The 14,651-nt window shown below is 44.2% G+C and overlaps 1 protein-coding gene across 3 annotated transcripts in view; it reads left to right on the top strand.

Annotated features, from left to right (window-relative positions):
- AMOT (angiomotin) overlaps window positions 1-14,651 on the top strand; it is a 59,943-nt gene that overhangs the window by 19,280 nt on the left and 26,012 nt on the right. For 2 of the 3 annotated variants that reach the window (XM_027662329.1, XM_027662330.1), the window contains exons 2-3: window positions 6,458-6,623; window positions 9,091-10,009. In XM_027662329.1, the coding sequence (XP_027518130.1) occupies window positions 9,138-10,009 (872 nt within the window). In that variant the 5' untranslated portion in view covers window positions 6,458-6,623; window positions 9,091-9,137. Of the gene's footprint in view, window positions 1-1,511; window positions 1,623-6,457; window positions 6,624-9,090; window positions 10,010-14,651 lie in introns of all 3 variants that reach the window. The other variant, XM_027662332.1, reaches the window with a different exon arrangement.

Here is a 14,651-nt window from a genome sequence, read left to right as displayed (position 1 = left end):
GTGGGGTGCCAGCATCCTTGATCCAAAGCACTTAGGCAGGATCTGTACTCACTGTTGCAGTTACTGCAGAAAACTGGCGATGAAGTTTCTGTCAGCAAGGAAGAGGTTGTGCTGGGATGGTTTACACAAGGTTTCCTAAGCAATACACCTAAAAATTATTTCCTACTGTAACTGCATCTGCTTTGCAGTGGTTGTTGGAAGAGTTACATTGAAAGAAATCAATTCCCTCAGTGACATAGTTGTGGCAACAAAAAACATAAATGTAGGCCAGGACTTAGCCAGTTGTTGCTGAGCTAAAATGGATGTACTAATATCTTCCTCCCAGTGTGGTGGTGAGGCTCAATTAATCATCTTACGAGTAATTAAAGGTTTTTTTAAAGGTGCACATGAAACCCCCAGGTGGTTATGATAAAAGAACAACACTAAAACCGCTTTCTAAAAATTTGGTGCTCTGGATCTTCTGTTGGGTTTCACTGTAATTCATCTTGCTGATCCATGGCACCCATTGAGATCACTTTGAGGAACTGGGCTATACCAATACTGCAATAGGTTTGTGCCCTTCCTTGAGCCACAGCATCTCAGAAAGAGCATTACCAACTCTATTGGGCTGACTGACTGATAAGGTACCTGACAACTGATAAGGTACCTGTATTTTAACTGTTTGATTTTATAAAGGAAAAAAACTCAGCCCTTTAACAAAAAGGAGGGGCCCTGCCTGCCTGTGTTCTGGATTCTGTGACTGGTCCTGTTAAATTCTGTGAAACTCTTTTGTGAAATAAGAAGAGAATAGTTCAAATTGTGGTATTGCTAGAAAAAGCTAGAAAATTCAATTCTAAAGTTAGGCAATAGTCATTGTTTTCTTCTCTGCATCCTTCTCCACCTGAGGTTTTTATTTATGTCAACTTAATATATAAATTTTCAGTATGTCACAACTGACATATGAGAAAAAGCTCCCTTAAGGTAGTATAAAATGGATATATCTGTTTGGGGATCGTATCTGGGTTGTTTTCAGGACTACTTAAGCTTTTAGGTTTGAATTTTGACTTTATTTTTAACATAGATGGTGATTCCAATCTTTTTCTTTTTTTTTTTTTTTTTTAATCTCAGCAGCAATTAAAAGAGCCTGATCCTATCAGTAGGGACAAATGATGCACTGTCAACATTTTGCTCCCTTCAGATAATGCACATGAAACTGGTTTGTGTGTTTGAAGATTACATTTTACTCTCACATGGTTTTCATTATCTGAGAGCCCTGAGGAGAGGCCTGGACTAAATCAGGGAAGGAATGGAGAAACCACACAATGCAATGAAAATGGTGCTGAGGCATAGCTGGGATACTTGTGGGGCAGGGGCTGCTGAGACAGGAGTGGGGTGCTGCCAGAGCACCAGCAGCAGCAGGGCACGGAGCATGGGGGAAAGACAAAACTAAACTTGATGTCGAATCAAAATTGCAGCTCGGGTTTGCAGCAGTTCCCCAGCTCTACAGGGATAATAACTGGAGATCTGGGAAGTTCAAAGGAGGCGGATCTTCCTTGCTCTGGGAGGCAGCACTCTGAAATGAGAGCTGGTGTGACCAAACCTTTGTAAGCAGGAGCTGGTTTTAGCAAGAAGACATCTAAAAGGTGAGATCTGGGCCTTTCTGGAGTTGGTAGCAGAGTTCCTGTGCTGGAATTTGTGTTTCATTAATGATGCAGAAATTCCAGTACCTGCCCCTAAAGGGTTGTGTCTCTGCAGATGTGTGAGTAGTGTTAGGTAGCTCTGCATTAGAGTTTAAATAACTGACGTGTTCCTGTAGAAATATTCCCAATAAGAACAGCTGGACTGGTTTGGCTATTAGGACTGGTATATTCAGAATAAATCCTCCTGCCCCTGTGACTTTTAAAATTTTATGGAGGAACTTGAAATTCCATAGCATTCTTCTCAAACTGCTTAAGAGCCATGACACATTCCTATTTATACCAGGCTTTGTAAGTGTTTATTCTTCTCTTTTTTTTTTCCTCCCTTTGTAATATGAAACCTAAATTATGTTGCTGAAGATTATAGGAACTTCCCTGTGAAGAAATTGATACTTTTTAGTGAGGGAGCAGTAACTCAAAGGTCAAGTAAGGTCTTTTCAGTTCTTTCCTCAGAAATGTTATTTAGGGAGAGTCTTTCTATGTTGATATCTTGACTTATTTGTCTCAGTCTAGGCTGAGCAACTTGCTGCCTTTTCTTCAGGCCTGTCAGGCTTTCTTGTGCTGTTCTGTGCCCAGATCCCTGTGCCATGAGTGTTTGAGGAGAAGGACTAGTGGCTGTTGTTGAGGCAGTTCTAGTCCTTGCTCAGGTGGACTTTGTTTGGCCCAGGGAGTTGTTAGAATTGTGATCAGTCTTCGGGTTTTGTGGTGGCCTCTCTCTACAGTTGCCCCATGATCTAATATAATGGGTATGCATATTATTTGTCCCCCTCCGGGTGACATTGTTCTTGTTTTTCGTTAAAAGAAGGAAGTTTTTCTTGTTTGCCCAGTGACTCTGGCCTTCTGGTATGAAGATGAGTAATGTTGGCACTGCTCCATGCACCTGCTCAGTGCCACCCTCTGAGATCACCTGAGCCCGAGGCAGCAGATCAGGGCAAGCAGGGATGGGACAGTTGAATGGAAGCTGAGGAGATGTTTATGGTTGGGATCCGAAACCTCCTCCTGGTTAGGAGCAGGTGCTAAAATACTCTCACAGCGCTGGGGTTTGTTGTGTGCTGCCTGGCAGGTTTGGGTGTTGGTGCCAGCCATTGGGGACCTTTATTCCCAAGGACTATCCTTGTGAGTATTCTCTCCCTTCCTCCTCCTTGGGTAGGACTTAAATGAAGTAAAGAGCATTCAGTGATAACCTGCAGTATTCATTAAATAATTTGGGACCTCGCCCTTGGGACTCTGGTGCTCCCAGCCACTTCAAAGTGAATGTGTGTGCAGAATAGCCATGTTGTTTCCAGTGGTCTTGGAGACACTGAGGTTAAGTGAATTTTGCAGGATCAGGCGATCAGCCTGCTGGGGTTTGCGTGGGCCATGGAGCAACAGCGTGTTCCCATTAGCCAGGGGGTGACTCAGCATGGGAGCTGGTCCCTGCAATTGCCTGGGGACCTCACAGCCAGTCCTTTCTGTGCTGTCTCTGTTTCGTGTTCCCCTCCTCTATTATAGTGTGCAGGTATGTCTGAAGATAACTCTGCACCTAAAAAACCAACCTCAGACTTCATCTAGCTGATAACATCCCATCACCTGTTGCCAACCAGGACAAACAGTATCACATGTACATCTTCTAAGAAAAACACAGAATTACTTTGCAGAATTTGCTGCTGGAGTTTGAAGTCTGTAACTGGATTGTTTTGTGTATGAGTGACTCAAAATTTAGGAGTAAAACTGAAAGTGCTTAACTGTCCTCCAGCCCTATTGAGGTGGTGAACCTGTTCTTGTCCCACCTGATGCATAAGATAATTAGCTCCTTGGCTAAGCAGTAATTCTGGGCAAGTATGCACAGGCTGTCCTCACAGGGACTCTTGCATTCCTCTTAGTTTCACAAGCTAAAGAAAGATCTTTCTCTTTGCTTGTGAGGTTATTATTGCTCCATGCAGGTTAATTGAGCTATAGCATTAGAGGCACTCATCAAACAGTGGTGAGTCGCTCACTTGTCTAAGCTTGTTTATTTTTATAATGCTGAAAAATATTTGCATGCTGTACAGAAATGTGCTGCTTTGATTCCCTACAGCCTGGCAGTATTATCATTTTTAATTCTTCATTAATCTTTCTTTCTCATGAGGGACTGGCAAGGTTCCTGTGCATAATTACATGATCTTTAGGATGGAAGCCTCAGCTACTGGAAGCCTCAGCTACTGGGTTTTTATACAAAGCCTTACAAATATGAGGCTTTTCTTCCTTAAATAGTACCCACACTACCTCCCCTTTTGTGCCCGTTCTTGATCTCAGCCTGGTGAAACACTCTTTACAATTCCTTTGTTAGTTCTACCAGCTCTAGGTTCTGATGTTTCCTCAAGAGCTTTTTCCTCAAGTTACCACGGATAATTTCAGACCAGAGGTTAGAATGAGGTGTCAGACGATAGAACTGCGATGCTCGGAGCAAATTGCGAAATTGGTTCTTCCTGGGAGATCTCACAGTGGTTCCTTGGATTAGAATTGATCTAAACCTGAGTTTTCCACTGCAAAAGCAAGGTGTTTCTAGGCTTTTTGGCTATGGAGAGTGCACCATCTAATCCATAAGCCAGTACAGTTTGGCAGAGTTGTTGGAAGTCTGATTTCAGCCCTGTCCTTCATAATAGATTTAGACTAACCTCCCAAATGTGTCTGTTTAAAATGTCTACAGAACCTTTCCAGTTTCCTTCCAGGTCTGTCGTAACAACCTTTCCAGTGCATTTCACTAATTTCCATCTTTGGCACACTGCAAACTGAAATTGCTGGAAGAGCCTAACACAAATTGAGTTTGGGTCCAAATAAATAACACATGGGCTCCAACATCACTTGTACTGTTCATTTTTGTGTTTTGTTAATAGAAAAGTTAAATCACTGGTTCTGCCAGGAGTTTCCAGCTTGCTCAGAAAGCAGATTCCAGGAATACTGCCACCCAAGTTAGTTGCACAAGATTTTCTTTGTTAATTAAACATAATGGGATAAAACTGGAAAAAATAGCCTTAATGCTCTTAGTTGGTATTTGTTAGCCAGAATATTGTTATAGTGTATCTCAGTCCACCTTTTGTCTTGGATTTCCAGGCTGATTCCAGGTACATCCACATTAAATTTGGTAGTATTCAGTTCCAGCAAATGTTTTCGGTGTGAACTGGGGCCTCCCTTCGTCGGCTCAGCAGGATAAGCTGGTAGTGCTGAGGAGTGAAGCTCTGTGTGTGAAATGGTTCCTCGAGCATTTGAAGGAGTTAAACATGCACAGATTGGATTTGTCTGTTGAGAAAATCTGTAAGGCAGAGAGGCAGAATCTCAAGCTGGGTTGTATCTTCGTATTAAAAAAATAAATAACACTCCCCCCACCCGCTTAGATTTTTCCAGTTGAGACAAAAGAAATCTTTGGGTAGAAAGGCAGCATCATATTGCATAATAAAAGCCTTTTTATGCTCTAATAAAAAGGGTTGCTCAGGGCAGCTTGGTTTAAAAGAAATAAAAAAAAAAAAGAAGAGTCAGTGATGATCCTGGTGTGAGGGGGATGAGGAATCCCTAACTTCGGTTGTGTAACACTGGGAAAGGTTGGAAATTGCTCTAGTTATCTGCTATCTTAATGCCTGGCTTAAAGGTTCTTTACTGCATATTTGCTGGCAGCTGTTTTCAATATATCCCTCTTGAACTAAGTCACCAGTTAAGAATTTGACATTAGCTCTTTTTTTTCAACCACCATCTTGAAGTACCACACCACACAACACTGCCTTGTTCTCTCCTTAGATATTGTTCATGTGCCTTGAAATTGCTGTTGACACCTCAAGTATTTAACTTGCAGATCTGAGATAATTTTCGTTGGGTGTGGATGTGTGCCATAATAAGTCAGAGACAGAAGTATCCACGTCTGCATTCCTTCACTACATCTGTTCATTTTATTTTTTGCAACATTCCAGGAAATTAGGTTAAATTATACATATCAATGAATAGTTTTAAGTTGTGTTTTCATTGCCTTCCCTTTAAGTATGAACACACTGAGTGCACAAGTATCTTTCTCTTCTTTTGCATTATTTGCCTTTTTCTTTAGGACACCTTCAGTAGTAGATTTAACTGCTTGAATAACACACCTAAATACACATTTTTTTATGTTCTCCTGATTTTCCACTCAATGGTTAAAGTTTCTTTACTGCTTCATATTCTGAAAGAGAAAAGTCACGTAATTAAAGAATGTTTTGGGAATTAGAGCTGTGCTCTGCATTATATTTCTGGCATAAGCCCTGTGTCCTTTTCCTCTCCTCACATTCCCAGTCTGTAAAATAAAGCTAATATTCGTATACTGATCATTCTCACAGTCATTTCTGAGGCACAGAGTGTTGAAGTTTATAAAGTATTTCACTATCACCATGGTTCATCAAAGCATTTCTGCTGATACAGTTTGAAATGCACAGCACCACAGGCAAAGGAGCCATAAGCACAGGGCATCCTCATCTGTGTTGCAGCTTTCGTTCTGAGCAAAAAATAAAACAATGGAGTTAAAGAATTAGCGGGTTTTAATCACTGTTTCACTTGGAGGCACAGATGGGACAGAGCATTACTTGGCAACGTTTAATCTTGGAGCAGAAATGGTCATGATTAAAGCAGCAGCTGGAGTAGATTGCTAGGGACAGGGGGATTCATTCATCCTAAAGGGATCAAAATTATTGGGCTCTGGGAGAAAACAAGAAGCTACAAAAGGAAAATCTGAAATATGGGCCAAGGTTTATTATCTGTAGGGTCTCATCTGCTAATTAAAATGATGTTTTCAATGCTTTCCTCAGAATTATTTTGGAAGGGAGGAGAGTATCAAGTGATCTGGCCTACTGAAGAGGAGCCTGAAGCCATCCCTGAGTGGAAATTTTGGACTTGGAGGAGGAAGGCTGAGTGTGTCCCCCCATGTGGCAGAACTGCTTCTCCTTACCAGGAAACTCCAGGTGAAGGACATAGGTATGTGCCTCTTCAGACTTCAGAAGAGTCATGTTCCAGGCCAGGTAACAGGGCCTGGACTCCTCCTAGCTTGGTGAGACAGCCCGGAACAAGGTGGATTTTAACTTTCTCTTCCTTAATATTTGTAGAAGGCTTTTGTCTCTGTATTTGAGTCCTTGTGTTTCAGGGGTTGGCTGTGGAGATGCAGAACAAAGCAGAACCTTCAGGTGTTGACTCCTGCAGTGCATTCCTGATTCTGCCATGGAACTTGTTGGAAGCAAGTTACCTTTTGCCAAGGGACAATGTTATATAGGAAAAAGGTGTCAAAATAAAGTGCTAGAATACCAACATGTGTTCTGCTGTCAGGGCAGAGCCACAGTTTAGCCCACAAGTGAGGCATACCCTCTGTTCTGAGCTGCTCTAGCTCAAAAGTAGCTCTGCTTTCAGTTAGATGTCTCAGAGGTATTGTTAATTTTTGATATTTCAGCTCATGCAATACCAATGGGCTTGAGTTTCCATGACCAATTCCTGGTTCCACTGGGAGACTGACTGAAATGTAATCCCTGTTGGTCACTGGCTTAATCTGTACTTAGGATGTGCTTGACACTGGCTCTTTGTGTTTCTCTCATTTGGACACAGTGGTTTTCCCTGCCACTCGGAGGTCTTTTTCTGTTTCTTAGATCAGACAACTCTCTTTCCTCCCCTTGCATTTGCATGCATTCCACTGAGATATTTAGATGTGTGAGGATTTGGTTGCCTTTGTGTAGCAGGAAGTTGCCGAGTCCTCACTTGCACCGTGCGTGGTGTTTTCTGCAGCAGGGAGAATAGGTGCTGATCTCACTCTGGGCATTTCATAACTCTGAGAACCTGCTGGCTAACGAGGTGTTCATTAATTGCTTTAAACGATCTAAGCAAAGAGATTTTTTTTTTACTTCCTTTGAACCATATGCTATCTCAATGGGCCTCTCTTTTTTTCTTTTTCTTTCCCTTTGTACAGTTTGAGCCACATTAGAAATCCAAAATCCAATTTCCAGGCCTCCTTCCCACAATTTATCTCAACACCAAAGAGAAACTCTCAGGCCAGAGGCTTCTGTAGGGGAAGGGGAAGTATATACATTTATTTACACAAATAAATATACTGTACAAACTAAAAGCAATTATATATATATATATATATTTACATTTCTATCAGTCTTTTAAGCTCCTCCCCTTAACTTTAGTCCAGAAGCAGCCTTTCAAGGCTGATATGTAATGCAGTCTTTCCCTCATGGGAGTGTTCTGGGCCCGAACACTCTCCCCTCACCAAGCTCCAGCTGTTTGTTGCAGTTTTTCCTCCTCACGAAGTCCAAGAAGATAGCTTTGAGTCCTTTCTCCTCTATCCTGTGTCATTTCTGCTGTGTGATCTCTCCCTCTCCATCTCATACCTCGGTTCATAGGCTGTTGCAGTGTAGTTGAGCTTATCAAGCGTCCTCCGAGTCAGTTTTCGGCTGCCCCTGGTCAGCTTCAGCAGGGCAACTCCTGAGCCTCTCTTGGCCCGTCTCCAATTTCACCTGGGATTCTTCTCCCAAGCGCTGAGCCTCATCCTCCAGCCCATCTCTTGGCTCAGCTTCAATGCTGAGCCTCTCCTCCACTTACAGTGGAGGGAAAGGAAAAGTGCCCCTCTACAGCTTCACTGCAGAAAAGGAGTGGGGAGAGGGCCTGGCTGCAGAGCCTGCCTCTCTCCTCTTACCTCAGGGGCTGTGAATCTCTTCCTTCACAGCACACACTCCAAATGCTGCCTCCAACTCTGGCTCAGGCAGAGTTGGGGGGGGCCGCAGGGCTCCCCTCTCCCCACCCCGGGGGGAGGGAAGGAGCCCAGCCACCCCCTGGCCTCCTACACCTGCATGCAGCAGACATACACCAACAGCACAACACACAGACTGCCAACGGCTTCTGGGGCTGTGATATGTGATTTTGAGCAGAAGTAAACAACATGGACAGGGACTGGCTCTCCAGGGAACACTGCCCTGGCACCCAATCACCCCTGAGCCCCCCGAAATCTCAAGGGGGGGCCAATTTCAAACCATGACACCCTTAAAACTGATGAATTACTGATTTCACCCTTTAATGCTTGTCAGCCTGCAAATATGGGAAGTGTGTTTCAGCACTGGCAGCTCTAAGAGTAAAGTGAACAGGTCTCAGGCATTTTGGCCATCATCCTGTGAATTCCAGGCCTCCTTTTTGCCCGAGATGCTGTCTGAGGTATTTGGCATGCATCCCTACAGCTCGCAGTTGATCGATTTGCCTATAAACTTGCAAGTCACCGTTCATCACCTTTCTGAGGCTTTGCCCCCTGGCATGCAAGTCCTTCTTAGGACCTTAATGATTCCCATTGTTGTGGGAACCTTTGGTAATCGAACCTGCTTCTTTTCTGTATTTCGAGCCATTGCTCTTAAATATCTCTTGCTTGATCCACCCAGGTGCTAATAACCGTGTCTCCTTCCCTCAGGTCAAGGGCAGCTTTTACATTCCACCCAAAAGGCACCAGAGTTTGAGATGAGGAATTCAGAAGAGCAAGCAGCTACGACAGTTTTACAGCGCCTGCTGCAGGAGCAACTCCGATACGGAAACCCAAATGACAACCGTAACCTTCTTGCCTTACACCAGCAGGCCACAGGGAATGCCCCCCCTTTCAGCAGCACCGGGAGTCCAGCATCTCAGAACGAAGGGCTGAGCTCCCAGGACCACCAGCTTGTGACTCATGCTGCCCGTCAGGAGCCCCAGGGCCAGGAGATACAGGTGGACAACAGCATCATGGAGAAGCAGCTCTCCCCGCGGCTCCAGAACAGCGAGGATCTCCCGACCTACGAGGAAGCCAAAGTCCAGTCCCAGTATTTCCGGGGTCAGCCTCACGCCAGCGTCGGGGCAGCCTTCTATGTAACGGGGGTCACCAACCAAAAGATGAGGACTGAGGGGCGGCCCACGGTCCAGCGGGTGAGCCCGGGGAAGGTCCACCAGGATGAAGGACTGAAGGACCTCAAGCAAGGGCACGTGCGCTCGCTGAGCGAGAGGTTGATGCAGCTGTCCTTGGCCACCAGCGGGGTCAAGGCCCACGCGCCGGTCACGAGCGCGCCGCTCTCCCCCCTCTCTCCACTTTCTCCTCAGCAGTCCAGCGACCCTTATAAAAATTCTGGCTCCAATGAGTTCTACAAGAACTCGGTGCAGCCCCCTTCCCAGCCCAGCATGAAAGGAATGGAGCAGCGGGGTCCTCCTCCCGAGTATCCGTACAAAAATGTGTCCACCCCGTCGATGAACTGCAAACCTCAGGACTCGGGACATTTCTATAGTGACCATCGCATGAGCCAGCAGGGAAGAGCTGATGGGCCTATGATGAGGTATCAGCACCCCCCTGAGTATGGGTCAGTCAGGTAAGCAAGACCTTAAATTCCATGACAGCCACATAGGGAAAGACAGTATAAAACTCACTCCTGAAGCAGGTTTTCTTTCAGCAAAGATCCTATCTTTATTGTGGGAGATGACACGTTGTGTTCATCCACAGACTGACTGGAAGGACTGTTACCTGGTTCAGTTGTTGACTAGAGAGGACTGACTATTTTTTATTAAAAAACAAAAGAAAACAAACAAATGAAAAAAACCCAACTAAACAAAACCCCCCAAAAACCCCCTCAAAACAAGCTAGCTTGATTTTATGGCACGGGGAAGTTTAATGCTGAGGCTCCAGAGCCTTACAAAAGCTTTGCTACGAAAGCCAAAGTTATGGTGTGATTCACTGTAGAAACTTGCAGTTAGTTACTGCGAGACTTAAGCTGTTGTTTAATTATGTCTGTCCAGACAAAAGATTTTTTAAAAACTTCATCACATAGGAAAGGAGAAAGTGAATGAAAGCGATAAAGGTGCAGGTAACAGAAATCACCTGAGCTTCCTGTAGAGTTTTTCAAATTTTGTCTTCAGTGGACTGAAGTGTAGGAGTGGAAAATGGAGTGTGCTTAGTACCTCATCCCAGACCTGCTTGTTTAGCTTTTGCTCATTTTCCTTGCCTCATTTGAAGTCTCAGCCTGTTCTGGTTCGCTCTAGATAAGGAGCTGGACTTGGCTTGAGTCAAACTCTGATGTCCATGTGGGGGAAAATGAAGTTTTCTTAAGGTGGGCTTAAACCCCAGCTTTACTTTACTTTACCTGTTTCCATCCCATCCCATCTCTGTCCAAGACCAGGGGGGATTTGGTGTAATGATTTTGGGCTCATTTTGAAGCTAAAAGGCTAATACAAAGGAGCAACAGGATGGCATTGCTGCAATAAGTAAATGGTGAGGTCTCTGTGGGTTTGTGTTTGCAGATATTATGTTGTGTTCTGAGGGGAGCATGATGAAGAAACCCGTCAGTATTTGGGGGCAGGTTCTGAGCTTTGCGGAATTTGAATCTGCTCAGAATCTTCCTGGTCCTACGAGGAGCTATTTTCAGAGTTTGTCCACCATTGTTTGTGATCTGAAATGACTTCAGCAGCATACAAGCCTGATGAAAAGGCCCTTTGATCTGGCTAAATAAATAATAAAGAGGCCAGGAAAAGGGGAAGTAAAGGGTTTAGGGGGGGTAATGATTGTAGAAGCTTGTTGCAAATGTTTTTGAAAATTCAAAGGCCTCAAACCTCTTTCACACAGGACAGGGAAACAGATCCTCGATGCTTATGCTTCAGAAATACTCCAAATATATATGCAGTGAAAGTGAGACTTAGCCTGCTTGCCGTTTAAGGGAGAGGTATTTGAAAACACGCCAATAGTCAGCTCCTCTAGACAGGGTGATTTTTGTCTGTATTGGATGGATCCTGGCTGCTTTGAAAGAACATGGTGGGGGGGAGCGGGGGGGAGGAGAAAGGTTCAGCTGGCAAGGTTTCCAGTAGGGGAAGCAACTGAAATTTGTCTTCAAAGCATTGGGAATCTAATGAGGTTACTTTTTAACCTAAATAGCTGCACAGAGAAGAGGTTTCCTTTGCAAGCAAATGCTGAAGTAGAACAATTGCAAGACTAATCCATAAATTACAGAGCAGCGTAGCAAAGGAAGGGAACGAGTCCTCTATTCCCCTCCCTCTCCCACACGCTCTAAGAGAAACTCAGACAAGAAACCTTCTGTGTTACTAAAGGTGCAGCTGGGTGACGGTGTGGGGATTTTAAAGGCATACAGCTTTGGGGAGAGAGTTTGCCTCGCACGAGGGGTGCCTTTGCAGTCTTCAGTTTTCCTGTGCTGCAGCTCGGCGTTTATCGGGATTCATTCGGGTTGGTAAATGTGTGCATTTTTTGAACTGTGCGTCAAGGAAACAAAGCCCCTTCTCTCTGCTCCCGAAGCCACACCCTTTTCTGCGGGTTTTTCCCCTCATTGTTCGGGGGAATTTGAGGGTGACCTAATGATGCAGTTAAATAAAACTCGTTGAGCAAGATAAACATTGGGGAATTCACAGCATTCTCATGCTTCACCCTCCCCAGTCTGGGAAAGGAATGGGCTGTGTGGTAAGTTTAAACCAGTCTGCAAACAGTTTGCCTCACCTGCTCCTGGGCGGTGTAAGTTTGGGAACAGTGTATGTTGGTAATGATGCCGGTTTAATGTAAATACCAGGCACGCTGGAGGCATGTGTGCTGTTATTTGGAAATTTTCAGGAAGGTTCAGAAAGAGGGGTAGCTGCATGTGAAGCTCCAAAATCTTTCCTGTTCTTTCCCTAATATCTCCACTGCACTTTGGTGATGAAAAAAAACCTCCAGGTCTAACAGGGGAGGACGGGTGCCTTGCACTCGGTGTCCAGGGGCTTGCAAGGTCTCCTGTGAGAGCACAGCAAGAGCTGATGCAGTTTTGGGTGCAGGGGAAGTTCCTGTCGCTCCGATTCAAGTGCCATCCTCTGTTTGCAGCCCAAGCGACTGAGCTCCTGCTGTGGTGATTAATCCCATTGACTTCACAGAAAGTTTTTGAGAGGGAGGTCTGCAGAATTTGTCCCATAATTAGTAAATCACTTCTGTGCACTGCGTTCCCCTGAGCAGCATCAAAGTGGGGGCTAATCAGGTATGACTGGGAAGCAGAACAAAAATGTCTGGCTTTGATTTCGGCTGTGTAATGGAGTGGAGCCTGCTCCCTCCCGCAGCCAGCGCTTCCTGGTTTGTGCAGGAGGGCTGGGGAAGAGAGGGGAACTGGAGCTTCTTGAGCACGAAACAGGCAGGAAAAATTTAACAAGCCAGAGACCTTTCCTGAACCCTTCATTTTTCTGCCTTCCCCACTGTGTTGCTCTACCCACAGATTTTCTGTGTGACTCCGCAGTCCTGGCTGCCTCAGCACTCCTGATAGCTGGGTCTGCTTGCAGAGCTGCCTCACTCCCTATCTCTGTCTTCATCACTTAAAAGCTGAGGTGACCCTTGTAGTTGCAGAACCATAAATCCAGGTTTGTACTTGGCCCATGCGGAGTGTTTCTCTGATACTCACCAGAAACTGTCAGAGAAGCAGAGATTCTTGCGTGATACAGTCTGCAAAGTGAAGTGGTGCTTAAAGTTATGCTTTCAAACTTAAACACTTGTTGGAATTATTGCTCTGAGGTCTTTTTTCTTGCCTTTGGCTTTTTCAGGTCTCTATGACACTGAGGCAAATGGAAGCAGATTGCATAATTTTGTTTTCCATGTGTTTTGAGAGACTACATTTTTTCTGAAGTGGTTAGTTCAGATAAACTTTTGATTACTAGTGGCAGGTTTACCCGAGGACTCATTCTGTTGTGAAGGGAATTTTCTATTTCCATTCTATCAGCAATACTGTTGGGTGACACCAGTAGTCATTTGAACCTTAAAATTCGCAGTCTGGCCTGAAAATCTTGAGAAGTCCAGTTGTGTTCATTTTCCTTTTCTGAATCTCTCAGCTCAAAATTGCTTCACCAGAGGAACAAATTCTTCCATCTTCATGTTAATATGAAAGAATCTCACAGCCAGGTATTTTGTACCCACAAAATATATGTAAGTATTTTATAAGACAAAATTGTAAGTAGTGGGGATGCTAAAAGGTTCTTTGAATGTGTATGTAAAAGTTTACATGCAAGATCTTAAAAGGTCTAGTGTCACTGTGAGGCTACTAGGATTTTTAAATACATTTTTTTAAAGGTGGGATGTATTAGCCCAGCCATGTTATCTTGTTCTACTGGGAACATAAATGCATTTGTGACAATCAGAAGCCCTAATACTGTTGGTGATGCCACAGAACTAGAGGTTCCCAGCTCTCATGTTTTAGCTTGAGCCCACAAGATTGCTGTAATTTCAAGATTATGGGAGGCATTGGATGTGAGTGCCAAGATGCTGGATATCTTGGAAATATATCTTGTTTAGAAATACCCATGATTTCCTAGAGTTGTTCTTTACAATAGGTGTTTTTTTAAAATCATTGCTAGGCATGTCAGCATTCTGTCCCTTCAGAATTTAAGTGCTGCTGTTGTTTTTCTTTGGTCATCATTTTGTGCCTTTCATTAGTGCTCAGGATGGCAAGATTCTGCCACTGGGTTTCTGAGAGCAGAATAACAGATGTTTCTAGTCAAATAGCTCAAATTGTTAACATTGGCATCTAAATAGTCCTCCTTAGGCTTGTAGGATTAACTCACTGAGAGCAGTGGAATCAGTCTCTGAGTAACTGCTTCGGGTTGTTTTCAGACTGGAAGAGAGTATTTTGTAGTTTGAAAACTGTTTTTTTGCATCCATGAGGCACACTGGCAGCATAATTCTTTTGATCTAACCTCCGTAGGTCTTCATAGATTAAATGTCACAGCAAGGCTATTCCCTAATTGATTATAACATCAAAGCAGAGCTGCTGGGTGATAGGTAAAGAATAAGCTCAAGGAGATGAGTGGTTTGTGAGGATGCAAAGTTTTAACTGCATACAAATGGGTGAGCTAAGGATGGAGCTGGAAACCACCTAAGACAAACCAGATGACCTTGAGCATGGCCTGTGATGGTTTTGCCTCATTCTTCATTATGAGAACTGACAAATAAAGTTGATGAAATCAATGCAACAATAAGTAGAGCTGGCCTCCTGGGAGGGGAAG

The sequence above is a fragment of the Corapipo altera genome, unplaced genomic scaffold, assembly GCF_003945725.1.
Source record: "Corapipo altera isolate COAL_440 unplaced genomic scaffold, ASM394572v1 326, whole genome shotgun sequence".
Classification (NCBI taxonomy): Eukaryota; Metazoa; Chordata; class Aves; order Passeriformes; family Pipridae; genus Corapipo; species Corapipo altera.
The sequence above is the reverse complement of the archived record's forward strand: the minus strand, read 5'-3'. Positions and strand labels throughout refer to the sequence as shown.